Source organism: Phascolarctos cinereus, unplaced genomic scaffold (assembly GCF_003287225.1).
Source record: "Phascolarctos cinereus isolate Bilbo 61053 unplaced genomic scaffold, phaCin_HiC Scaffold_3;HRSCAF=262, whole genome shotgun sequence".
NCBI classification, from domain to species: domain Eukaryota; kingdom Metazoa; phylum Chordata; class Mammalia; order Diprotodontia; family Phascolarctidae; genus Phascolarctos; species Phascolarctos cinereus.
In genome coordinates, this window is record NW_027555736.1 from 118,575,676 (window position 1) to 118,602,127 (window position 26,452).

General features: G+C 41.3%; 2 protein-coding genes across 8 annotated transcripts; both read right to left on the reverse strand.

Annotated features, from left to right (window-relative positions):
- Window positions 1-4,957: 4,957 nt before the first annotated feature.
- Window positions 4,958-23,486, reverse strand: VPS33B (VPS33B late endosome and lysosome associated). Of its 7 annotated transcripts, none has more exons than XM_020965338.2 (24): window positions 23,396-23,486; window positions 21,026-21,161; window positions 19,840-19,920; window positions 19,515-19,576; window positions 18,474-18,523; window positions 18,175-18,242; window positions 16,436-16,481; window positions 15,080-15,174; window positions 14,671-14,775; window positions 14,119-14,215; window positions 13,838-13,915; window positions 12,896-12,969; window positions 12,514-12,600; window positions 12,048-12,138; window positions 11,781-11,855; window positions 11,448-11,512; window positions 11,261-11,315; window positions 9,543-9,589; window positions 8,731-8,863; window positions 7,722-7,795; window positions 6,219-6,320; window positions 5,954-6,029; window positions 5,728-5,844; window positions 4,958-5,339 (listed from the first exon to the last, which is right to left on the reverse strand). In XM_020965338.2, the coding sequence occupies exons 2-24, from the start codon at window positions 21,119-21,121 to the stop codon at window positions 5,260-5,262; spliced, it is 1,854 nt and encodes a 617-aa protein (XP_020820997.1). In that variant the 5' UTR covers window positions 21,122-21,161; window positions 23,396-23,486; the 3' UTR covers window positions 4,958-5,259. The 7 variants fall into 7 exon arrangements, with proteins under 7 accessions (XP_020820997.1, XP_020821016.1, XP_020821020.1 ...); XM_020965357.2 differs by having other exon boundaries at window positions 21,026-21,131; window positions 23,396-23,484; XM_020965361.2 differs by lacking the exon at window positions 23,396-23,486 and adding an exon at window positions 21,364-22,478 and having other exon boundaries at window positions 21,026-21,131.
- HDDC3 (HD domain containing 3) lies at window positions 22,582-26,429 on the reverse strand. Its single transcript, XM_020965406.2, has 4 exons — window positions 23,912-26,429; window positions 23,776-23,831; window positions 23,396-23,636; window positions 22,582-22,939 (listed from the first exon to the last, which is right to left on the reverse strand). Exons 1-4 carry the CDS (start codon window positions 24,021-24,023, stop codon window positions 22,809-22,811), a joined length of 540 nt encoding a protein of 179 aa, XP_020821065.1. The 5' UTR covers window positions 24,024-26,429; the 3' UTR covers window positions 22,582-22,808.
- Window positions 26,430-26,452: the final 23 nt, after the last annotated feature.

Consider the following 26,452-nt stretch of genomic DNA (forward strand, 5'->3'; position numbering starts at 1 on the left):
TCTTTAATAATATTTTATGGTCTAAATAAGATCTGGTATGTAGGTTGATTCTATAGGCAAGAAAATGGCATATGTACATAATATATAATGTATAATAATGTATATGAGATACATTAAGATATATACAATTAATAATTATATACTGTATGTTATACATTATATAAACCAATATATTCTAATATGATCTATGAATATGTCATATACATTATATACTGTATAAAGACACTAATGTTGCTTCCTTAGAAAAAGCTTTATAGTCACCCAGTTATAAAAAGAAGGCTGCTCTTCCAAAGTAACCCTGTGGTTCTAATTGAACAAAAAAGATGACAGAACTAGTAGAAGAAAAAATTGCTTTATCCATGAATGTGTCTTCACTCTTTGAAGAAACATGCAATGCTCGTAAGCATGTGACGCCTCTGAAAACTTTAGGACAGTGACATTTTTCAGTCACTAAAACGCTTTTACTATAAAGGAACCAGCAGCTTTAGCACACATGTAAGAACAATTAGCTTGATCTAATTGATTTAAATTGGTCACTGATAAGTAAAGGTTTGCAAGCCTTGACAAAATATAGCTGCTCTATCATCATTACATATCTTCTTAGGAGATAGATATAGTTGAGAAAGAAATTCTCTTAAAATGCCACAAAATGATTCTGTAGTATTCATTTGCTGAATATTTCTTTTCACTAACTGTATTTAGCCTCATGCTGTGTTTCACTTTGAAAGGCTAAATATACAAAGCCCAGGCAACTTCATTTGTTCATATAAATCTTTTTATTTTTGCAGCTGGGTGGTGAAGTGGATAGAGTGCTGGGCCTAGAGTCAGGAAGACTCCTCTTCCTGAGTTCAAATGTGGCCTTAGAAACTTACTAGCTGTGTGACCCTGGGCAAGTCACTTAACCCTGTTTGACTCAGTTTCCTCATCTGTAAAATGAGCTGGAGAAGGAAACGGCAAGCCATTTCAGTATCTTTGCCAAGAAAACCCAAGTGGGTTTGTGAAAAATCAGATGTTACTGAAAAAAATGACTAAAAAAACAACAGCAGATTATAATTTAGCCATATGTGTGGCACACCAGAATCTGGGTCAGTCTGGTGTTTGTGCTGTGTCTGACAAAATAAGTTGGGAAGGATAATTCCCTCCTCTTGACTCCCCATCATCATATTACTCAATCAGGTTTTGCCTTCTGTAGTCTAATTCCACAGTGAGTTCATGAGCTTCCCAGTCCAAAATGGTTTCTTTTCACCTACTTGCTGGTGCCTAAAATCACTTTTTTCATCTCACAATTTGAAATAAAACATTTAAAATGCAAACACTTAGTCAAAGTAATACACAGCACAGAAATGAAGAATTTAGAATTGGCAAGGCCAATCCATACCTAAAGGGAATTCTTCCCAATAATACACTCAGCAAGTAGTCATTCAGCCTCTACTTTTAAGACCTCCAATGAGAGGAAGCCCCCACCTCTGCAGGCATTCAATTGCACTTTTGGACAACCTGAATTGTTAGGAAATTTTCCCTAAAAGACTCGTGTGCAAAAACATCTACAGCAGCTCTTCTTGTGGTGGCAAAGAATTGAAAACTGAGGGAATGCTGCAATGGGGAATGGCTGAACAAGTTATAGGATATGAATGTGATTGAACACTATTGTGCTATAAAAAAATTGTCACTTTTTTTTTTTGTCCAGAGGATGGTTTCAGAAAAACCTGGGAAGACCTTTATAAACTGATGACCTCTACGAACCATAGTGGAGAAAAGAGAAAGGCAAAAGAGAGGGCAGAGACAGCCAAAACAAATGACAGCGATAAACAGAAGCTCTGTAGGGACATCTTTGTGCTGTGTCAATAAGCATGTGCTTGGCTTAGTGGAAACATTGTTATATATGATGCTGCTTTGTGTGATTTATGAAGTTTTTAATGAATTACTGATAAAAGTGTTTTATTTCCAGAGCATTCATTAATCATTATCCCCGTAGGTTGCTGAATATTCAACCTTCATTTATAGACCACATCAGTCTCTCCAACTCTGCATTCCTATTCCATTTATAATCGGTACTGTAAATGTTGGCACTTAATTGTTTCCTTGGTGTTTCACATATTGTTTTGTCTCACAGTTATTTAACTTTAAGCTCACTGAGAACAGAGGTCATGTCTAATGTTTCTTCTGCTATGCCAGGAGAGCAATCCTTGGGGATGTTCTACCTGCCAACTGCCTGTCCAAAAGGCTATAGTACTAACTTCCTCCTCAGCAGCTACAGCTACTGAAGAGTAAGAAAAGGAAGTTCTCACCATCAAAGCCCTCAACACTGTCAGTGTTTCAAAGTCAGAAACATATTTGGTTTAATCAATGGAAAGGACATTACTATCTGCTTTGCTTCTGCACGTTAAGGACCACGGGCTGTTTTTACATACTTGTTGGAACTACCTATGTATGTTGTCTCCCACTGTTAGATCATGAACTTTAATGAGATCAGGAACTGTCTGGTTTTCTACTTGTATCTTAGGTCCTGGCATACCGTTTTACCCATAGTAAGTACTTAGTAAATACTCATTTATTCATTCATACATGAGAGATGTCCCACAGATACTTGAGGGTTGATCAATGATTGTGTTGAAATCAGATATGACTACTTAGGGAAAAAAAAGATATACCAAAAATGGGGAGAGGGGAAGGGAGGAGCAACTTTTTGGGAATGATTCTCCTGGTTTTTCAAAACAATTTTTGGAGGCTTTACATCTCTAAATATGTGAAACAATTTTATGAGCACATCAAATTGTTTAACATACTTTTATGTTCCTAATAGATCCATAAAGAATACAAAAAGAAATCTGATGTATATTTCAACTTTCTCCAAAAGCTTTGTTCCCTTCTCCCAAAGTTTTTCTCTCCAATGGCATAAATATTACTGGAAATTTTACATTTCTAAACACTAAGCATCATGGGTCAGATTATCTAAAGAAGACTTCATGGAAGAGATAGGACTTTAGTTAGGCCTGGAAGGGTAGGTAGGGTTTGCAGAGTTGGGGAGAAGATATATCAAAGTAGTGGTGGGGAACAGCAAAGGCTCAAAAAGCTGAAATGGATGACTTATAGTGGGAAGACAAGAAAATAGTCTTAGCTAAGCTGAGTTTATGCTGGTGAGAAGCTCTCAATAATTCAGACTTCAGACAGTGATGGCCTGGACCAACGTGAGAACACATAGAACAAGAATCAGATACATTCTGAAAGAAAAATGGATTGAACTTAATGATATTGGTTAGAGGAGAGGAAAAAAATCAAATTTAACTCCTCAGTTTATTTTTATATACCATTAGAAAAGAAAATCTCTAAGTCAAGACTGTTTTTCCTTTTTATACCTTCAGACCTTCCCTATCTCCATCTCAGCATATAGTAGATCCTTAAAATAATGTTAATAATCATTACAACAAGGGCCAGAAGAAATCACAGACAAGCAGGAGTTTTGAATGTTACATGAAGAATTTATTATATATCTAGAAAAGCATGCTCTACCTAGGAGATTGAGTTTCATGTATAATCCCTTCTTTCCATTCTACTATATGAAAACGATCATTTTATTCAATTTGTCAAGTTCAGAGTAACTTGTAGGAATTTTCAAGCAACAAATTCTTTGAGGACGTGAGCCTGATTTTCTTTATACTGGCATTGGTATTAACTGGTTGTTCTGCAAACAATATTATCTCAGTTAACAATCCTGTATTTCTCTAGCCTCTTCTACTGTGCCAAATTTAACTGAAATTTGTTTCCCATTCCAAAGTGTAGTCCAAGTCTAGAAAATACTCCCCAAGAGGACTGTTTCCTAGGGCTTGTCCTGGTTCTGACCTATGTCCTTGGGGCAGCTCCAGAACTGTCCTAGTATTGTGTTAGGGTCTAGTATAATGAAAAAGAGACTTGAGTAAAAAGAAAGTGGACTGGAGAGAGTCAAAAGGATATGAAGGGACAGACCAGAAGGAATCACAATCAGGACTGCTTTGAAAGTTATATAGGTTGAATTTATTAGATACTTAATAGACAGTTTCAGGTATAATCCTCTCCCTTCTGTTCCACAACGTAGATGGAAATGTCCATTTTGGTGAAATAAAAAAGAGGATCTGGCTTTGAGGTCAAGTTCTGCCATTTACAAGTCACCTAACCTCCCTGGGCCTGTTCTCTCATCTATTATGCAAGGAAAATGAAATTTGTACTTCCTACCAAGGGAACTGTTGTGGAGTGGAAGATGAAAATGTGTGAACAGTGCTATATGCTCCATCAAGTTCTTCACAAGTTAGCATCATTAGTTCTGCTTCACCCATGTCATAACTCATCTTGGCCTGCCCTTCCATTAAGGAGGGGTAGCCCTCATATGACTAGAATGCTTGTAACAGCCTCCTTACTGGTCTTCCTGCCTCTTTCTTGCTACACAACATTGTCAAACTGATTTTCCTTAAATGCAGATCTGACCATGTTATGCTTTTTAAAATCAAATCCAGGAACTCCTCGTTGTCGCTAAGAGCAAAGAAACTGCTTTGTTTAGGCTTTTAAAGCCCTTCACAACCTGACCTCAACCTATCATTGGCCTTTTTTCTAAATATCACCTGACACTCCCATTTCCATGCCTTTGCACTGGTCGTTTCCCATGCTTGGAATGCACAACCCTCTCCTGGGCCTCACTGAATCCCTCTCTTCCTTCAGGAAGCAGCTCAAGTGCTGCTTTCTCAGTTCTCCCTAACTGCTAGTGTTGAGGAACCCCTCCTAAACTACCTTGCTTGTTAAGTACTTTATTTGTATCTGTTCTCTTTATATCTATTCTGCATGTACTTACACGTGTGCTCCCTGTCTCCCTCCTTAGAATTTAAGCTCCTTTTAAGTAGAGTTATTTCAGTTTCTTGGATTTGTTTTCCCTGTGCCCAGCATAGTACCTGACACACAACAGGCGCTTAATAAATGCTTGCTGACTGAGTGACTGAAAGCACAACATTTATTTGCAAGGACAGTGATTTGCCAAAGGACAACTTTCCCCCATAGATCTACTGGCATGTCCTACACAGAGGCGGAAACATCCTGGGAACAACTTAGAGCACTGTTGAGTCTAGACTCTGGGCTTCTGAGAAGACCCCCAGCGAACCCAAGAAATAGGATTCTCCTGGTTGGGCTTGCTTATCTTCAACCCTCAGAGCTTTCAAGCTTCCCTCGTCCTTACGGCGCTATTTGCTGGACACTCCCGTGGCCACATCTCAAATGTCAGCCTCCAGAGAGGAGGCTTCATGTTTTCACCTCGCTCATGGCCTCCATGAGCCGAGCACTATTCGTTACAGCCGTTGTCAAGAAAATGAATCTATAACCTGAGGAGACAAAAGCAGGGGAGAGAATGCTCTTGGGCCTAGGTGGTACTTCTGAAAGGCTGGCACAGATACCATCCAACTCCAAAGATGTCCATTAGATGCTGGGCAATTTATTTTTTGATATATGATGAACACCATTCCCTGATAGAGCTAAGGGGGTACAGCAATCTGTCCTTAATTACTCCCCACTGTCACTGAAACAGGTCTCCCTGGTGTACCTGACTAAAAACAATGACTTCGCTCTTCCTCACAGTTATTTTGTTTACAACTCTCTGCCTCCAAATGATAATATTATATCCAGAGGTTAAGTGGTAGGGATGTTTTTTTAAATGGATTTATTTCTCTCAACTACCAATCAAGTTTGTTTTCATTTCAAGAGATTTCTTACCTCTCTCTCTGCCCAAGAATCGGAGAGCTGAGATCTCAGAGAAGGTGCATCCACCCAGAAAAACCACAAGGACAAGACGCAGGGAATCACTAGGGGCATTTTCTTCAGGTATCATGTCTATAAGGAGACAAAGCAGCTCAGTCTCAAATTTTTCATTATGTTCCAGTACCCTACATTGCTCCCCGCTCTCTATCCAGTCTGCCTGCTACTTCTAAATTCTCCTTACCTGTGACTGCAAATTCATTGCCATTGAGTAACCGAACAACTTCTTCAAGGCCCAGCCAGCCCCTTCGCTCTAATACCTAGTGAGGTTTGAGGCTGAATTTCAGTTAATAAGATCAGGAAAGCTCACCTTCAAGACTTTTGTGTTTCTGCTGGTAACCAAATGACTGGTAATGGGTAGGGAGCTTGGAAGCAATCAAATAGCAAGAGGGACAAGAAATGGCAGAAAGATCAAAATACTGGAGAGTGGAAAAGTGACCTGGTCTCACCTGTTCAATGATACGGCAGCTGAGGGGTACGTAGGCACCACTGAAGACATACGCCATATCCCGTGGTACTTTCAAATCATACTCACTGTCCCCACGTGGAATCTACACTGGGCATGTAGTGGCACATCAGACAAGTGGCAACTCAGCCCATGCCCTCCCCATGCCAGTTTGGGGGCCCCAGGAATAGGTGTTTAGTTTATTCTGAAATTCTATGGGGGCCACATCACTAACCAAAGACAGAAATCAGGCAATATTCTTAAGAAAACCCATATTCCAAGGCTAGTTATTGTCTAAAAATTAGCGCATAGCCTTGACTAAGTCCCTAGGCCAGGGCTACCTAAAAACTCATTGTAGCCCATTACTGGGAACCTGGCAAAAGCTTTCTATTGATTAGCCCTTAACTTTTGTAACAGACAATACCTTAAATCTATTACTTTCCCACCTCACTAGCACAAATATTCATCGCAACCATAGAGTCTCACAGAAGTAGTAGTTATTACATGTTTCGTATGGAATAGTTGCTTGAGAAGGAAGATCTAAAGTCAGAAGAGAACTTCAAAGGCCATGAAGTCCAGTCTCCTCATTTTACAGATGAGCAAACTAAGGCCCAGTCATAAAAGTAGTGAGTGTCAGAAGTAGGATATGAACCCAGACTTCTGACTCCAGAATGAGATCTCTTTTTATCATATCATGCTGTCTTTGTGAATCTGGAGTAGTTACCTCTGTGCTTGCTGGAAAGGGGACCAGTGCAAGTAACATTTAAGAGATTCCTTGGCACAGTTCAACCTCCCTGGGAAAGGGGAACATGCATCTACATTACCCAGGGGTGCTATGGAATACCAGCTGGGTACCACTATGCTGTAAAATATACAAGCACTTATCCAGCAGAGGAGAGAATATCAAGTGTACATTATATTGCTCAGTAACTAAACAACAGACTGGAGGTTCAGGTATTATAAATTCTTTTTTTTTTTCCTGGCTCCTTCCCTTTCTTGCTCAATAATCTTGAATGAATCATTTATGGTTTTTTGTGCATCTTTTCATTCTTTTATCCCTAAAATTAAGCTAAAATGAAGCTATCATACAGGGAGATATGGTAATGAAAAAGACTGAAAAATATCTTATTAAAGGCAAAATGCTCTAGAACAGTGTTTCCTAATTGCCCTTCTGAGGCAATTTAGATTAGTCCATGAAGCTTTTTTTCCGACCAAAAAAATCTTACTTCATAAAACCTATAACCAACAACCTACCCCCACCCCCACCAACTCTTCCTACTATTTCCTTCTGTTCCTGGTCTCTCTCTCTAAATAATAAAACCTGTTCCTTGCCCCATTCGCTGCCCTGCCCTCCACCCCAGCTCTCTCTCTATGGTGCTGAGCTGTAGAGGGTTGAGTGGTTTATAATAAAGAATTTAGATTTTACTAGAATGTAGGTGTGTTAGAAACACTGCTTCATAGGCTTGTTCCTCCCTACCACCCAGGGATCCAGACCCAATCAACATACCAAGCCCAATTTTTTGCTGATGCCACGAAAATTGCTTCTCTTAGCCAAAGAACTGAAAGCATCAGTGAGTTTTCCTGGAGAAGAAATAGGAGGTAGGTCCATCCAGTGTTCCCTGGTTAGGAGCACTGCCATGGATAATTCAAACCACAAGGATGTTATGTTAAACTCAAGGGCTTAAGCAACTGTCTCTCCCCAGAAAGCAGAACTGGTCACTTCTGAAAGAGCCCTTGTAGCTTACAAGGAAGAAAGGACAAAGAAATCAGAGAGTCTCAGAATAAAGAAGAATCTCAGGACCTGTCAAGTCCAACCCTTACCTGAACAGGTAAAATCCCTCTAGGACACATGGCCTCTGCTGAAAGGCCTCCAGTGAGGGGGAACCTACTTCCTCCCACAGCTGCCCATTAATTTCTAGGAGTCTTCTTAATTTTTTTACCTTTGTTGACTACTCATGAATGCTTTTACTTTTGCCCTTTGGGCTCATGAAGAACAAGTCTAATCCCCCTTTACACACAGTTATCATCATGCCCCTTACATATCTTTTCTCCAGGCTAAACATCCAAAGTTCATTTGGCTAATTCCCCCATGGCATGAACCTGAAGCCCTTTCTGGGCATTTTCTAGCTTATCAATGTCCTCCTAAAATGTGGTACTTAGAACTACACACAATACTCAAAATGATCTGACCAGGGCAGAAGATGACAGGACTATCGCCTTTCTGGATATCAGACCTCCTTTCTACCCCTCTTCCCCAGCTCAACTTAGTAGCTGCTTCCCACAAAGCAATCTCAATGAGATGGGTATGATCACAAAGTCTAGGGCGGTAGGAGGACCTTGGGATTGGCTAAGTGGATGGTTACTCTATGAGTGGCCATAGACCCAATATTATCACCTTTTTCTTCCTCAGTTCATTCTCCTAACAACAGCCGAACTGGCCAGTCTGCTCTGGTATGCTAAGAAATGAAGAAATCGAACAATCAGATAGCTGTGATCACCACTGCTCCTGGGCTCACCTGCAGCTTTATCAGTCACCAATTTGCTCACTTTATTCTCTACTGCAGTAAGAGTATCTCCTGGAACCTGCTCTGTTAGCAGTCCTGTCCGACGCAAATTAGAGAAGGTCAGCAGGTGCTCAGGCCCATAGCTCTGAAAGAAACGCAACACAACCACTATTTACTGAAAAGATTTATTTCTAGGCACAAAGAATAACTTCTTGACCATTATTTTTTGTGCCCAGATACAACTTAGGCACTATGGAAGAAATATGACATAGTACCTGCCCTCAAGGAGCTTTTCAGAGATGTGATTTCCACTCATGAAAACAAAAAAGGATACAAGATAGGAAGAAAGTGAATATAATCAGGTTGTCAAATGCATGGCATAAGGACTATGAATGGTGAAAAAGGAAGAAAAGTGAAGATTGGCCAAGAATCAGAATTACCACAGAAGTTTATGAGTAAAATAGTGCTTGAAGGAAACTCCAATTACCACCCTATTAAATCCAGGGAGTGCTGTAGCCTCCAAGGGTTAAGAAATCTGTAATGGATTAGACAGAGGAGGCTCTCTCAGTGCTGAGCACAAATCAAGACAGTTAAATGGTATGAACAGAAATGCCTAATGTGTCTTGAGTCACGTAAAAGGCCATTGCTACAGACTCATTTCAGGTATATTAAGAGAGTGAGAATTAGACCTGGAACATTATTAAATCTACAGAAAGTAAGACTATAAAGGGGAACAAGAATGGATGCCTTCAACTAACTCTCCTCAAAAGCTCATACCAACATCTCCCTCCCCCAGTCTTTCAAAGTTCTATTCTAGCCTTCACCTGAAGATACTGGGTTTTCAGAGAGCGATAATCTTTGGGCACCAAACCTGTGGAGGAAGGAGATAAGTGTAAGTTAAACTGGCTTTAACTGAAGTGTCCTGCAATACAGAGAAAGCCTAACTAATTGATCTTAATCCAAGAAAAAAAAACATTCACTATACCATCATTAACACTGTATTGTATTCATAAGTTATTAACTAATTTTCAAATCTAGGATTGCTTGACTAACCCTTTCACTTGAAGTATGAAGCTTGTCTCCTATGGGACCAAAGAAAGCAGCCAGCATGCAGAATACTAAACTATAAAGGAGATGAACAAGGAACAGTAAAACCAATGATACCAGATGGCAAAGTGGATAGAGTGCTAGACTTTCAATCAGAAAGACTTGTGTTTGAATCTTGCCTCAGAGATTCCCCAGCCACAAGACAGACTGGGCAAATCATGCAAGCTCTCTGTACCTCAGTTTACTCCATCTGAGGAAGTTTCTCTAGACAGTCACTAAGATCTCTTCTAGCTCTAAACCAAAAGTTTTATAATTATTAGGGCAGGAAAGGGGTGGGGTGGGGAGAGGGAAGGGAAGGTGGCCAGGAGAATGGAAGCTGAACTCTTTCTTTGAAATATATAAGAATAAGATTAATAACCATCTGTCTGACATGATTTAGGTACACTCCTACTTCAGACAAATGCCATCCTGATAGCCATTCCAACTCTATGATTAATGGTAAACTACACAAAAAAGTACCTTAAAAATGGTCAAGTGCTCTATAAATATAAGAGACTATGAAGATCATTTGATTATGATCTGCAAGTGCCTAGCCCATAGAAGGCAATGAGCAAATTATTATTTGTTGAATTGAATTATTAAAGAGCCTTCTTGAGGACAGCAGTGATGAGTTGTTTTCAGTCTATACGGAGATAAGAGAAAATCAGATTCAAGTGCAGGAAAAGTGACTTAGAGTAAACATAATTAGGAATTTACTGGTTGACAGAGTTAGACATTGGAATAAATTACCACGAAAGGCTATGGAATCTCCCCTCATCAAAATCCTTATGAAATGTGTTACTTTTCTCACTCTTTCTGGGATATATTTTTCTATAAAACCTTGCTGGAAATAAGGGCATAGAGGAGATGACTGTTAGAATTCTCATTTCAGACCTGCAATTTTGTTATTATTATTTTTCAGCGGTTGAGACGTAGCACTCTCTGGGACAAAAGGACTGACCCAATGATCCTAAAAGTTCCATTCATTGCCAGGACTTTGCATTCTAAAGAAAGTGTAACTGCAATTATAGAACAATATTCTGTTTTTCTGTGCCTCCTTCACAAATCTAGGTATAAAGGGGAAAGGCAGGGGGATCAGTCATGTCTAGAGAAGAAGGGATAATAGATTCAAAGCCCAAGTGCTATTCTGGTACCCAGTTGAAGGTGAAAGACCTAAATGAAGTTCTTCTCCAGCAGCAAACAGGATGGATCTTTTATGGAGAATTTATGGGAAGACACTGGTTAAGAGTTATATAAGGATGTAAAAATATGAGTAGATACATTGAGATTTGTACTACTGCCGTGAGTGACACATTAGAGCTACAGATCTCATATCGGTGAGCTGTGGTTCTACTGCTGGACTGATGTTTTGTATTTTATTTGCTAGGGCATTCAGATCTTTCAAAAGTCTTCCTCTTTTACCAAACTATTATTTCTGATCCTTGCGATTACTCACCATTTTCAGTGATGGACAGGAGACACATGAGACGGAGGCTTTCAATAGGTGATACCTGCAAGGCAAAACAAGCAATCAATGAGAACTTAAACCCCATTAACTTAAAATGCTTTTCTCCATTCCTTTCTGCCTCTGGCAGACCACACTTGTAAAAGACAACCCTTGCTGTTTTGCCTCCTGGACTCACCTGTCGGTCAATGTGCTCCTCAATATAGCTCGTGCTCTCACGGATGTTGAACCCTTCTAACAGTGCTAGGAGGAATTGGAGAATGTTACTTTGGGTTTAGGGAAACTGTACTTGTTACACTTGTAGAGTTCCCTCTGTGATTGCCCAATGCTGAGAAGAGCCAACTCAGACAAAAGAGTTCACAGGGCTTGTAGCAGGGGCCAGTCCCAGCATCAGCTAGAAAGAGGGATAACAACAAAAGAACCAGAGACTCCAGAGAGGGTAGTAGGTTATGGGAAAGAGATGTTATGAGAGCAGAAAAGTGAAAAGAAGACTGGCAAGAACATTAGTCACCATGTTCTGTCTTGATCAGCTCCTGAAAATCTTGCTTGGTTTTCTTTTTCATGATAGACTCACAGGCCCCAATATCTATAGACAGGACAAACTGGAAGTTAGATCATTCCTCAAATCAGAATAGCACTTTTGTTTCATACTCAGAAGGGTACAATTCTATGAAACAACACTTGGAACCACTTCTCCCTTTAGCCCAAATAAATCCCTCAATCCCCTTCCCCTTATAGTACCTCTGTATTTATCTTCCTCCCTCTACCTGGGACTTACGTAAACTCAGCAATTGGTGCTCTTGCTTCAGCCCCTTGAGCTCCTGAGAGACAAAGTTCTTCATCTGCTTGATGTCCATGCCACGCCGGCGCTGGGGAGAGGCTCAAGTCAGTGACAATCCTCCCACTCTGCAATAAATAGGACAACTCCTACACTTCCTTTCATCTCTTCTACTTTAGAATCACAGCACCACAGAATGTTAGAAATTGAAAGAATTTAGTTGTTATTTATACCAACCTTCTCATTAACAAATAAGGAAACTTAAGTACAGAGAATGACCACCTACTGCCTCAGTAGCAACATTAAGATTAGAATCTAGGTCTTTTGACTTCTAAGTCAATACTCTTTCCATTATATTATAATGCTTGCAGTGAAGATCGGGGAGTCATGTAATAATATCACTAATGGGAAGTAAGTGAAGTAGCTGTTGGGGAGGGATTAGAGACCTAATGGACTGGGGCCTTACATCATACTGTGCCTGCAGGTTCCGGGCCTTCTGGCTCAGGAAGCCAAAGACATTGGAGAAATGCTCATTACGAATCTCATTAAACACCTGTGGAGAAGCCAGAACTAGGTCAGGACCACAGAATCGTACCTTGTACTCCGATTCTCCTATCAAATTTTATCAAGGGTCATGATGCCCCACCCCTAGGTATAATACCAGGGCTCATCTTAACCAATGGAAAAATGCAGTGAGCTCACATGGTATCTATCAATCAACAGATATTTGTTGAAAATCAACTACATGTCAGACAATGTGTTATGCCTATTTGATATGGACATAGCCCACTATCCCAGAGCTCTTGAGTTCAGGCAGTGTCCCAATTCCCTAAGAACCACACTCTAACCTTATCCTGGGCATTAAGCAGCACCTTGAGGCTCTTGTCAGAGGATGTGACATCTGGACCAAAGTCAACACTCCCTATGGAAGTAAAAGGCAAATCACCAGTATCCCCACTGACTATAAAAATCACCTTTTCTCAAAGGACCTCCTTGTACAAAGGTATTTATAGCAGCTCTTTTTGTGGTGGCTAAGAATTGGAAATTAAGGGGATGCCTATCACTTGGGGAATCGCTGAACAAGTTGCGGTATGTTACTTTGATGGAACACTATTGTGGTATAAGAAATGACAAGCAGGATGATTTCAGAAAAACCGCAAAAGACTTACATGAACTAATGTAAAGTGAATCGAGCAGAACCAGGAGAAAACTGTACACAGTAACAGCAATATTGTATAATGATCAACTGTGAATGACTTACTATTCTCAGTAATACAATGATCCAAAAAACTCATGATGAAAAATGCTATCCCTCTCCAGGGAAAGAACTGATGGAGTCTGAATGCAAACTGAAGTATACTATTTTTCACTCTTTATTTTTCTGGAGGGTGAGGGGGTGGAGAGGGGTTAAAGTTTTCTTCCACAAAATGACAAATATGGAAATGTTTTACATGACTGCAAACATATAACCTATACATGATTGCTTACAATCTCAGGGAGGACAGAGGAGAGGAAGGGAGAGAGTTTGGAACCCAAAATTATTTTTAAAAATTGTTAAAATTTATTAATACATGTAACGGGGGGGGAGGGAACAACATTATTTTAAAAAATCACCTTTCTGCTCTAATTCCTCACTAAATAGGGACTGCGAGAGATGTGGCTTAGTACTGTTCTGAAAACTAGCAGCTACCTAAAAGCTCTTGAGGTATCCCAGCAACCTATGACTGTAGAAGTTCCTGGGAGATTGCTTTCTCCACCTTCATTAGGTAGCAGAAGGCAGCAGCACTTACCACACTTGATGCGGAAGGTATCATCCACTAGCCCCTCATATACTACTTGGGAGCAGAGTGCAGTCACAAAGTCCACATCTGAAAGCAAAGTCCATGGAGAAAAGAGGTTTCTCAGAAAGCACTCTTCCACACTGACTTCTTTCCAAAGTCACAGTTGCAATGCCAAGTTTCTCCCCTTGAGCAAGTACTCAATATTCCTGCCCAATTCTGATTTTGCTATCCCTTCTTCCACATTGTCATACCTTCTGAGGTTCAAAACAGAGGGTGAACTGAGTACCTACCTCTATCCAGAAGAAAAATGTGCCCAATTTCTGGTTTCCGGCCTTTTATCTCACCCTCCTCTTCCTCCTCCAGCTCCCTCCACGTCTCGTACACCATCTATTCAAAGCCCAAGATGTCTTCAGTCTTATGTGCATGCTACCAACCCCTACTGCAGGCCAATACAAAGCAGTGACTAATATCAGGGTCCAAAAGACACTTGCTCAGCCCCTTGTGGGGATCCTGAAGTCCTGGGGGTAAGAGCTTATACCATTAATTCATTCCATTTCTTTCTACACTGGATAACACCATGCTCCATATATTATAGATGGAGGAGGACATAACAAAGATAAACCACAGACAGAAATGTAACCCAGGTGGTGTCTCAAGCTGCCAACCTCTGGCTCACCATATGAATCAGTCCTCATCTCTAAGGAAGTGCTCCAGAACACTAAGTGAAAGTTAAGAAGCACCCCCACACAACAGATGCCCTGAATGAGCCTCAGTAGACACAGAACCAACGAGGATAAAGAGTAAAAGAAAAACGAGGAAAAAAGGACTTTGAGGACTCTTACCTTGGCACATCGGCCAATTCCATAGCAGTTTGCAAATGGTCCATAAAGATTGCTGAGAAGGTGCAGAGCTTGGGCCACAGTGTTAATCCAACGCTGGTTTCCCTCCTACAGGGGACACGAGTCACAAGGGTAAATGGAGTGATGATTTCTTGGGCTCAGGACCTGGTTCTGTAACACAACACTATAACCCAAGAGGCTGTTAGCCTTGGTATATCCCTGTGCAACAAAGCAAAGCATGGAAAAATCTTGAAAAAGATATATCTGACTAGTCCCTAGGTAAGATATTTTAAATATCCAATCCGTGGTTATATTCTTCAGCCACAAATTACAGGCAAAAATTAAGACAAAAACATTGTCTTAGTTCTATTGCCCTAGGCCTTATACCCTATACCCCAGGACCTGCATTCACCAGGAAGTAGTCTCTGAAGAATTCAGGCAGTTCCATGCTGAGAAGATCCACATCAAGAGGCAGCAAGGAGAAGGCCCACTCATCACAGCTAACATCTGTGGGTATGAAAAACAACAGCCAGCTACAGGAGGTGACGATGCTGGTAACTACTGTTTTTCAGCCATCTATTTAATAGCTCACAAGGTGGAGGGCTTAAAGCTCAAAAAGCATTTTTGTCAGAATAACACTGTGAAGCAGGCAGTTATGAATTATCATCCTCACTTAATAGATGAAAGAACTGAAGCACAGAGAAATGGCTTTCCCAGAGTCATATAATTAGGGAATGTTGGACTTGGGAGCTGAACCCAAGTCTCCCAAGTCTGAATCCAGTGCTAGCTCTGCTATATCATGCTGTCTCTCTAATCACAGTCAAAGTCCATAATAAGATTAGCCCAAAACGTGCAGACCCTTTTTCTATCACTCATAGGATTTAGAGCTGGAAGGGACTGGAAATCATCTAGTTTAGCAGTTGTCAAACTTTTTACTCTCAAGCCCCTTTACATTCTTAAAAATTATTAAGGATCTCAAAGAGTTTTTGTTTATGAGGATCATATTTATCAATATTTATCATATTAGAAATTAAAACTGTTCATTTTAAAAACATTAATTTACTTAAAAGGAATAATAATAAACCTACTGTATGTTAATATAAATAAAATTTTTCCAAACCAAAAAAATAATTAGTGAGAAGCATGGCACTCTTTTACATCTTTTTGCAAATTTCTTTAATATCTGGTTTAACAGAAGACAGCTGGATTCTGATATCTGCTTCTGCATTCAATCTGTTGAGATATGTTATTTTGGTTGAAGAAGAGGGAGAAAATCTGGCCTCACAAATATGTAGTTGAAAAAGGAAGCTCTATTTTAAAAAGTAAATAATTTTAGCACTGTTATGAAAAACATTTTTTACATCACTGACCATCTGAAAGGGTCTTTGGGACTCTCTGGGGTTCATGGCCCACATTTTGAGAACTGTTGATCTAGTCCAACCCCCTTACTTTAAAGATGAAGGAACTGAAACACAAAAGAAATTAAGCTACTTGTCTAAGGGCCCAAGATAGTAAGTAGATGAGCCAGGATTTGAACCCATATTCTCTGAATGAAAATCCAGTGTTCTTTCCACTACCCCATGCTTCCTCTCTACTAGACAATGCTATCTCTTTGGTCCCTACTCTACTTCTCCATGATTTTTTATCACCTATCATCTTTAGCCTACTGGCAACAGAGTAGAGAAAGTGCTCATGATAGACATGCTTGCCCAACATTTTTTTCTCCACATTTTCTGTTCCTTCCCCAGTCACTTCCATCATCTCTCACCTCCATAAATTCCCTCTTCCTCAAGTACCATCTCACATGCATAGAACTGCAAAAGAAAGAAAAACTGGGTTAATTTCCCCACATTGTCTTCTATTTTCATTTTTCTCCATAAACTTAGAGGAAGCATGGTTTGGTGGAATGAACACTGGATTTAGAATAAGGTAAGATTTGGGTCAGAATCCTACTTCGGACTCTGATTAGCCAGATGACCATGGAAGGCTTACTTAACATCTCTAAGCCTCAGTGTTTTCAACTGTAAAATGAGGATAATGGGCATATCTGAACTATCTGCATCCCAGTGTTATAAGAATCAAGAGAAAGGCTGTATGCAAATGGAATTGCAAACTTTAAAGCAGTATAAAAACACTGTCAATTATTATGATGAATTCTGACAAAGCATATCATCACATATTACCCCATAAACTTAGAACAAGAAATATGAAATCAGAAGAGGCTTTAGAAGCCATCTGTTCCAGCCTCTTCGTTTAAAAGATGAAGAAACTGAGGCCTGGTGAGGTGATTTGCTGAAGGTCACAAGGCTACTTAGTTGCTGACTAAAGGTTAAAACCCAAGTTTTCTAACTCCCAGAACAGTCTTTGTTGTAACAAGATGCCTCTTTGTCCACTGAAATCATACTGACTGTACATGTATGGTATGTTATGTCATTAGAATGATTCCTCAAGTTTTACTCTACCCTCCTCCTGTTGGCCTAGCGTCGTCCTTCATTTCATCTTAATCTCATTTTACTTCTGAATAATAAAAGTGATAGCTTGTACTTAAATAGTGCTTTATAGTTATAAATCACCTTACATAACATAGCTCATCTGACTCTCCCAACAACCCTGTAACATTGGTAAGGTAATTATTATTATCCCCATTTTATAGGTGAGGGATCCCATATCAGGGAGATCAAGTGATAGATACAAATTGCTAAGTGGAAGAGATGGAACTTAACCTCAGTCTCTCTGATTCCAAGTCCTTGTCTTTCTAATATATCACACTACCCTTCTAATAACCATCTTATATCCCCACTGACTCAGCACAGAGACCCTTTTTTCTCTGTAACTTCCTTAACATATCAAGATAAAGATGCAACTTAGAACCACTACAATTTTCCTCCATAACATTAGCAATCTCATAAATAAACTACAGATGATTCATAAATAGATATCATGAAGATTATAGTCCAGTGTCCTTTTAACTTTTCTCCTTCTGAATACATAGACATTAATTTGTTTGGCATTAATTTGTAAGTCTACAATTTGCAATGGAAAGGCCTTATGTATTCATTCCCTAAAATGAAGTTGATGGTAGGTCTCCATGGAGGGTATGGAATGAGAGAAGTCATCAGAGTCAAGGTGCCCAAATGAGTTATCAGTGTTAATGCTGAAGTTGTCCAGAACTGTAATGGAAGTAGAGGGTTGTAGGCACAGAAGAAGGGCATCTTCTTAATAGTTATGTACCTCAGTTTCCTTATCTGTAAACTGAGGCAGATGGCTTGGATGTCTCTAGGGTCCTGTTAACACTCTGTGGTTCTATATACCCAAAGGGGGTTTCCCTATAAGAATTCTCCAAAAATATGATGGTGGTACTGACTCTAACTTGGAGCTGTCTAGCTATAGTTCTTAGACGAGAAGATAACTTACTTGTGTCGGGAAACAGCTGCTGTTCCCTGTGCCTTTCTAGCCCCCAGTTCCACCTCCTTCCACCCTTGATCTCTGTACTGAATCTGTACTCACCTTCTGTGGGCTAAAGATCACTTTGTACCTTCGAGTCCGACCAGCCATTTTGTCAGTATTGACAAGGTCTGTAGAGAGAGGGGAGCCATAGTCTTTAACAGCAGTCTATTTAGTATGTCTTCTATAGGAAAAATGGTGATGGCAGTTAGAATGGACCTAGCAAAGGCAGGGAAGTCAGCTGTCTTTAGCTGTTGCCAACTAAATCACATCTTTTCCCAACAAAGGTCTATCAGTACCAAGGTCAACCACTCTTGCTTACCCTAAGGTCCAATATAATCTTAGCACCACTTTACACTCACTTGCAACGTATCGCATGTTCCTGATTCGGGGTCGGACAAGGAAGCACAACCTGAGGAGAAACAAAGATATGAGAAAAATAAAAGAAATGTCTGTGACAAAATCAGGAAATTTGTAATAAAGCTAAAAGGGAATGGAAATTCTTTACTCTTGAGCCATTTGCTCCATCCTAAGAGCATCTATTGTCATGATACAGGCACTTTTCCAGTTGCCCTGGCACCTCATAACCCATTGTCCAGCAGAAGCCACTGCTTCATTAAAAGGATATTTACTAGCTACCTAGTATGTGACTTGTACCATTCTAGGTACTCTGGATGAGACAAAGAAGTTCCTGACCTTAGGAGTCTAAAGCCTACTGAGGCAGACAAAATATAATCATAAAGTTTAGTAACAATAATTCAAGAAAAGTCATGAGGCAGTTTATAATTGACTACCAAATAAGTGGCATAAGCAAGTACACACAGAGAGAAGAGACTACTAGGAACTTGAGCCTAGACCTCAGAGAGTGGGTAGGACCTGTAGATGCAGAGAGAAATAAAAATGGCATTTTAGGCAATGGAAATGGGTAAGCAAAGGCTGAGACAGGAATAACACGGCATTTTTGGTGAACAGTGAAAAATATGACTGGAATGGAGGATGTAGAGGCAAATAGCAAAAGACAGGACTGGTAAGCTAGATTAAGCAGGGTCTGAATGACAGATTAAGACTCTGAATTTTAATCAGTAAGTAGTGGAGCTATTAAACAGTTTTGAGCAGATAAATGACATGATGAAAGCTGTGTTTTAGTAAATACAGATAATCGGGGTAATCAGGACAAGCAAGTTAGAAGGCTATAGTAATAACTGAGGCATGAAATAATGAAAGATTAGACAGAGAGATGAACCAGAACAGTATAGCATCAAAGAAGTGATGGTTACAGAGTGATAGACAAGATACTACTCTTGGTCCTGGTGCTAATTTCTAAATCAAATGGACATTTTCAAGGATTACATCCAATTATGAGGGCCAACTGAACTTGAGACTCACTGGACGGTAAAACTTACTGTTCACTGGTACTAAAGACAGGTTTGCTCTCCACCTTGTACAGTTTGTCCACTTCGTGTTGCTAAAGAAGGATCAAATGAAAGAACATACATGAAAATGCTCTGAAAAGTATATAATGTCATAAAACTATACAGCCCTACTGTAAAAGCCTCTTGGGTACTGGTATCAAAAAGTTTTGCCATGACCCTTCTATATGCTATACTAAACATTCATTAGCTAATATATCAAATTCAGGTGTAGCGATGCACTGTGGTGTAAATATATCAAGTAAAAGAAAAGAAAGAGAAAAGGGTCATGAGTGAACCTAGCAGAGAAAATTGGTACCTTGAGAATAGAGACATTGGCAATTCGATCCAATGGGCTCATCAGGTCTGCCTCAATAAATAAGTCCTTCTTCCCAGGAAGCTGAAGAGGATACAAATAGTATGATGAGTCTCTCAAGGAATCAGTGAGCTTCTTTTTAAATTTCAGGAACACTTATGAAGCACTTATTTAATACAAGGCACTGTGCTAGGCCCTGAAAATATGACAGAAACAAACAGTTCTAGTTGGCATGGAGTTTACATTCTACTGGGAGTAAGGACATGTAAATAAATAAATAAATAGGATAATTTAAAGAGGAAGAGGGGACAACTAGGAGAGTCAGGAAAGACTTTCCTAGGATATGGCACTTGAGGTAAGAAAGCTAAGGATAACAAGATGCAGAGGTAAAGGAGGAGTGGACTATAGGTATAAAAGCAAGAAATAGAATGTCACCTTACGGAGTCTCCACTAAGCCAATTTAGGTAGAATGTGGAATTCTTAAAAGAGAATAATGAAGTAAATATAATAAGGTAGGTGGAAGACAGCTTGTAAAAAAAAAAATAACATCCCGAGAAGTATATTTTGTTCAGGAGCCACTGAAGCACAGGACACAGACAAAACTCACCTTTTCAGTCCCACCTCTTATTTTACTAAAACTGCGCTCACATTATCAGTATGGACAAACACAGAGTTTTCTAGTTCCGTATCTACTCAAGTTTCCTTTATACTGGGATACCCTTTTCCTCTTCACGAACTATCAAAATATCCTAAAGAAATTTCTGCTCATATTGACCTGAAGCAATCTTACCCTCCTTTGAAATCCCATTAACACTCAAAGGGCACTGATCAGCTATCCCTTATATTACAGTTCTATCATTCTCCCCCACAAGATTATGAACACTTAGCAGACAGGTGTCGTTTCTGTACTGCCCACCATTCCTAGAACTTAATAAATATTTGTTAACGCGAATGACTTGTGACTCTTCTATTGCCTAGCATGGGTTAGGGTGGCATTATCGTTAAGTACTCAAAGGAAAACACGTGGTTCTTATTTCTGTAAACAACCTAACAGAGCCCCAGGTGGCTCCCACTCCTCACACATTTATGTACATTGCCCACTCTGCCCTGAGAAGTGGCCCTTCCTTGGGCAATTTCCGACAGCAGAGTGGCGGAGAAGCATAAGGGAGGCAGCCAGGTGTGCACTGACCTGCTCCAGCAGGTAGATGAGCTGGTCCCGGGCCAGTCTCTTGAGCATGGAGAAGTCAGGCAGCTCTGGGGCATCAGGCCGATGTGGAAAAGCCATGGCAGGGGTGCTGTACAGAAGACAGCGGCGTTTCGGACACCTGCAGAGGCCGCGGGGAAGCAGGGGCTGATTCTCCCCAAAGGGCCCACCGGCCTCCACCCCAAGCCCTCCTCCCGCCACACCCGGCCCCGAAAAGGCCCCACCCTGCACAGGCCTCGGCGTCTTGGGTTCGAAGCCCCACAGTCTATACAGCACCGACTCGAAGGCCTCCGCTCACTCTCCCGTCGAAGGGGGCTGATTACCTGCCCCAGGGCAAATCACCACCTTCGCTCTGAATCAATCGCTCTGGAGCAATAAGATCAGCAGGTCCACTTCCGGGACACACCGGAAGTCCCTATCACCTAGCAACCCCATCAAGTACGGAAGGGAAAGGACGACTTGGAAGGCGAGTGAGAGAGTGGTGACGTCAGAGGGGCGCAGAGCCCGCAGGGCTCGAGGCCAGAAGCCTTTTGGACTTCCTGGCAGGCCCTTGCCCGGCCTCTCGCCCCGAGAACCAAGGCACTGGCGCGAGCTTCGGTGAGCCAGCTCTCCAGCGGAGTCCCTTCGACACAGGGTGCCCTAGAAGGACGACGGGCGACGGGCCATGGGTATTGTAGAGGAGCCCTAAGTAACCCGCCTGCCTCTTGCCCGCACCCTGCTCCCAGGGGGCAGCCCGGGCCTTTTCTTTTGATGGCACAGGACTTCGAAAGCTGAGTGCTGGGAGAGTACTTGGGAGAAGGGTATTTAGCTTAACAGCCACCCCCTCGTCACAGTGTACCTGGCAATTCACGTAGTACTCAGATATTTCTTTCCTGTGGAAACCACTAGATAATTAAAACTTTTGGAGGGCCAACTTTATTCATCCTGTTATCTCTTCCTAGCAGGCACATAGCAGGTGCCGATTGTTGGCTGGTTCAATGAATAAACAAATGTTTGGGGCTTCCCTTCCTGGCAGGGTGAAGGAATAGGAATAGGTTTGAGGTGCTTCAGTTTACCAGCAAGTCCGTAATCATATTTGGTTGCTAACAGTCAAAACTTTCCAGAGCACAATAAAAAGGTCTTGCTCTATAGACCAGATTAAAAGCTAAATTTAACACCCTCTAAATGCTAACTATCCTATGACTATCCCATTTAAGATTGGCATCAAAAGATCTTGGAGTCTGGAAAAGGGCTTAGGGTTAATTTTATCCAATCATCTCATTTTACAGATGAAAAAACTAAGACAAAGAGACATTAAATAGCTCATAGATGGAAAGCAGAGCTAAGGTTCAAATTAGAGACATTCTATCTACAAATCCAGGGTTCCTTATTTCCTGTCAATGAACAGGAAGGTCTATGGGGAACAATTATAACTATTATAAGAATTTCTGCAGGCTGTTTTATTTTCATTGGATTTATAAAACAAAACAAAAATCAGTGTTTTTCTGTCTTCAGTATGATCAGTGAACCCAATTTAGAAAGAAGCTTACAGACCCAGAGAATCAGTCTCCAACATCACAGTGTATTACTGGGTTACAACAGGAATAGAAGGCATTCTAACTTTCACAAATTAGTGTTTAGCTCAGGTAGCAGGAAGAAAAGTGGAGTCTTTCCTTGTTTGTAATCTTTGAAAGGAACCAATATGCCTTGGGGGCTTCGATATCGGTCAGAATTGATTTTTGAATCCTCTTCTTGGATTAAATCAAACATTTCTAGTTAACCCTGCTGTTCACAGTGATAATCCTCGTTCTTGGAACAGTTTCTGCAGTGCACTTTCCATTTGGGGGCTTGTGCCCTGAAGGCCTTTTACCACTTGTGCTGCCCACTCAAAGTACTCCTGAACCCTCTGCTCAGACCATCCTATAGGGGGACAGAGAGAATAGTTTTTACGACCACAAATAATCAATTAAAATGTGGCTTTGCACCAGGTCTTACACTGTCCGTGGAAGGGTTGGTGTAATGCTGTGGAACGTAATAATAAGAGAAAGGATGTAATGGTCATCCAAAAATACTGAGATTCTTATTAAAAAGGAACATCTCCCCTTGGCAAGGATTTTTTGGATTAAAGTCCAAGATAAATAATAAGAGGCCAAAAGGGACACAAAGTACATAGTATTCTGCGAGTACCTGAAATGCCAAAGAAATTTTAAAAATCATTTTTTTTCTTCGGCAAGTGATTGGCCTGCTTATCCTCAGAAGGGTTCTCCTCCGCCCTCTCTAACCCACAGCTCTGCTGCCGGTGGGAAGGAGATTTATATATATATATATAGAGAGAGAGAGAGAGAGATGTGTGTGTGTGTGTGTGTGTGTGTGTACCTTTTGGGGTGCTACGGTTCAGGTCCCGAAGGTTGTACAGCTTATCCGCCAGCTTCACCAGCTTGGCACCCCGGCTGCTCTGCGAGGCGTTCTCCACCTGCAGTCGTTTTCGCTCCAGCTTGGGCAGCGCCTTGTTATCGGTCACTTCATCCACGATGCCCCTCACCTCCGCCCCAAAATGTTCCTCCACCTCCTCCAAGGTGGTGTTTGTATCTTCCACAGTGTCGTGAAGCAAGGCGGCCTGGAAACGCACACAACCCACGCTGCTGTGCCGAGACGCGGCCACCGCTTCTGCCGGGCGAAGGCACTGCCTGCAGCTGGAGGTCGGGGGAAGAGTGGCGCCCACCTCCCTCACCCCCCGCGAGGCGGGCTCTAGTTACCTGCAGAACCGTGATGTCCGTAACTCCCGCCTCGTGGGTTAAGATTCGAGCCACACCTGCAGAGCAGAGCACACAGAGATCAGTCAGGGGCGGCCCCAAAGGGGCAGAGGCGCCATCGCCTACACCAAGGACTCACCGATGGGGTGATTGATGTACGGGGTCTCCTCTGGGTCCTTCCGCCGCTGCTCGCGATGCTTCCTGGCGGCGAAGTCAGCCGCCTCCAGAAGCAGCGCCGCGTCCGAGCTCATCGCGGCTGTCTCACAGCCGGCGCTGGACGCGCCGGAGGCGGCCTTGGCGCCCGTGGCCTGGAGCACAGCGCCCCCTGCGCCCCGGAGGCCGGCCCCGAACTGGCCTTTGTTTCGTCAGGACTCGCCCGCCGGCGTGGGGCTCTGGGCCACGGAGTGCCGAAACAGGGCGGGTGGGATTAAGGGAACTGAGAAAAAGCGCCAAGCGAGGTCGGGACAGTTGTGACGGGCCTCGAAAGAGACACCAGCTCTGCCAGCTCTAGGATACTCTCCACCCTGGCTTTTTTAGGGGGGGCGGGGAGAGCAGGGAGCGCGGGGTTGTTCTCGTGGGGATAAAAACACTGAAAAATGATTGCCGTCTCCACTGCCACTGCCGATTTCTGCAACACTGCTTTCTCCCGGCCCTGCTACCTTTCCTACTACTCGATCTCTTCGGAAGGGTCATCTTCTGTCTCCTGCCCTCTTTTCTAGAAGGGGCATTTTCCTGGGGCAGATCCTAGTCTTTTCTTTCGATTTTTGTACAGGCAAGCAACCCTACTTTTTCACTTAGAATCTGACTTCTTTCAAGGCTCAGCTCGGGTACCACCACCTATGAAGAGTGTTTTTTTAACCCCTCTCTCTCTGCTCACTCTCCTCAAATTATCTTGTATGTGTCTGTGTAATGAGGAAACTAGCAAATGACACCTCATTGCATTCTCCAATCTATCTCTTTACATTTTGTAGCTTCCCAGTAAAAGGTAAGCTCCTTGAGAGCAGGGACTATTTCTCCTTTTGTCTCTGTATACCCAGCACCTTTCTTATAGTATTTATTAGTAAATACTTTTTGGATTGGATTAATTTAATCTGCTCCTACAGGAGTAGATTAAGTGTCATCTTTATGCAAATCTCTATGTCCAAACATAATCCCTTGAACTCGGAACTTTGTGTCATCTGCCTGTTGAACATTTCCTCCTGGATATCCTGTTGGCATATCAAAAACAAAACTGGTTATCTTCCTCCTTAAACCTGTTCTTCCAAACTTTTTGGTTGAGGGAATCATCATTCTACTAATGAAATTGCCAAATCATGTCAGTTTAACTTGTGTAATATCCCTCATCTATCCCCTTCTCTCCACTCACAGTATTACCCTTATTCACTCATCTCTCTCCTACACTGGCATCAGCCTAACTGGTCTTCCTACTTCCAGTCTTCCTACTATCCTAGTAGCCAAAATAACCCAAGGTTGCCAATGTCATCTTCATGCTCAAAAACTTTCAGTGCTTTCCCACTGCCTCCGAGACAAAGTAAAATTTTTAATCTTAGTTACTTGAGGCCTTTCATTGTCTGAATCCTACCTACCTTTCCATTCTTATTTCATGCTACTTCCCTTTAGGAAGTCTCTATTTCAGCCAAATGGATTCCTAGCAGTTTCTGAACTCAGTCTTCCCATCTTCCAATTTCACATCTCCAGAGTCTCTCTTGCATGAAATGAACTTACTTCCACCACTCAGAATTATCTTTCTTCAAAGTTCAGTTCAGGTAACACTCCTCTATTGCAAATCTTTCTTGATCCCCCAGTTGCTAAGATATTTATTCATTTGTTTACTTGTACCACTGCGCTAAAATTTGATAAAAGTGAATTGAATTCCAAGGCAATTCTTTATGCACAAGTATTGAAGATACTTCTAAGAAATACTTTTATCTTTCGGACAGTTTTAAACTGGGTGGTGAAGATTTCAGGTTACTCAAATGCTTTGAAAATAATAAGACATTAGATCAGATAGACCTAGCTTATTTGTAATCTGGACATTCTGTTTTTAATAAATGGCCTACTAGGCTCAATTCTATTTTCAGCTGAATACAGTCCCTATCAGCTTTGCTTTGGGATGTAAAATGTTTTGATAGTTTTTTTTGTTTTTGGTTAGGCAATGAGGTTAAGTGTAAAATGTTTTATAGAATCATGATACCAGTTGGATGGTTGATAACACTGCACCTGATGGCAGAGGATGACAGTCTTTCTAAGGCTAGCTTGTGGTAACTTTTAGAATGAAAATGAACGGGCCTAATTTTATCAAATAGCATCAAATGTTATGAACTTGAAGCATTTTTATCAATTGCTAAGTCTTGACTGATGCCACTTCAGTTTTCTACACTATTCTGTTTGTACTTTTGTTGCTTTTAGGACCTCAGAAATTTTCACCCAAAAAAGTACCTATTTATTTTTACTAGAGGACAAATGTGATAGGCCAAGATATTGCATAAAAGATTAACTTGAGGTAGAGAATGACCTCCAGTGAAGGATATACTTTTTGTCTTCCTTTCCCTAAGAGCTTGTTGATTTCTGTGGTTGATTCTTCCAACAGAAGCCCTATCAATTTTATATGTCAAGAGCTGCCATCCTTTTTCAGTCCCTGTACCTCTTGGCTTTCAGTAAATCTTTACCATACCTCCCC

What these genes read in the sequence shown, in the direction of transcription:
- VPS33B (XM_020965338.2), bottom strand. Translation starts at nt 21,121, where the DNA reads ATGGCTTTTCCACATCGGCCTGATGCCCCAGAGCTGCCTGACTTCTCC. An exon ending in TCATCTACCTGCTGGAGCAG is followed by an intron (nt 19,921 to 21,025) that starts GTCAGTGCACAC and finishes TATCCTCTTCAG; the next exon opens with CTTCCTGGGAAGAAGGACTT. An exon ending in CAATGAATTTGCAGTCACAG is followed by an intron (nt 5,845 to 5,953) that starts GTAAGGAGAATT and finishes GTCTCCTTATAG; the next exon opens with ACATGATACCTGAAGAAAAT.
- HDDC3 (XM_020965406.2), bottom strand. Translation starts at nt 24,023, where the DNA reads ATGAGCTCGGACGCGGCGCTGCTTCTGGAGGCGGCTGACTTCGCCGCC. An exon ending in GTACATCAATCACCCCATCG is followed by an intron (nt 23,832 to 23,911) that starts GTGAGTCCTTGG and finishes TCTGCTCTGCAG; the next exon opens with GTGTGGCTCGAATCTTAACC. An exon ending in GAACCGTAGCACCCCAAAAG is followed by an intron (nt 22,940 to 23,395) that starts GTACACACACAC and finishes GTCCCCCTATAG; the next exon opens with GATGGTCTGAGCAGAGGGTT.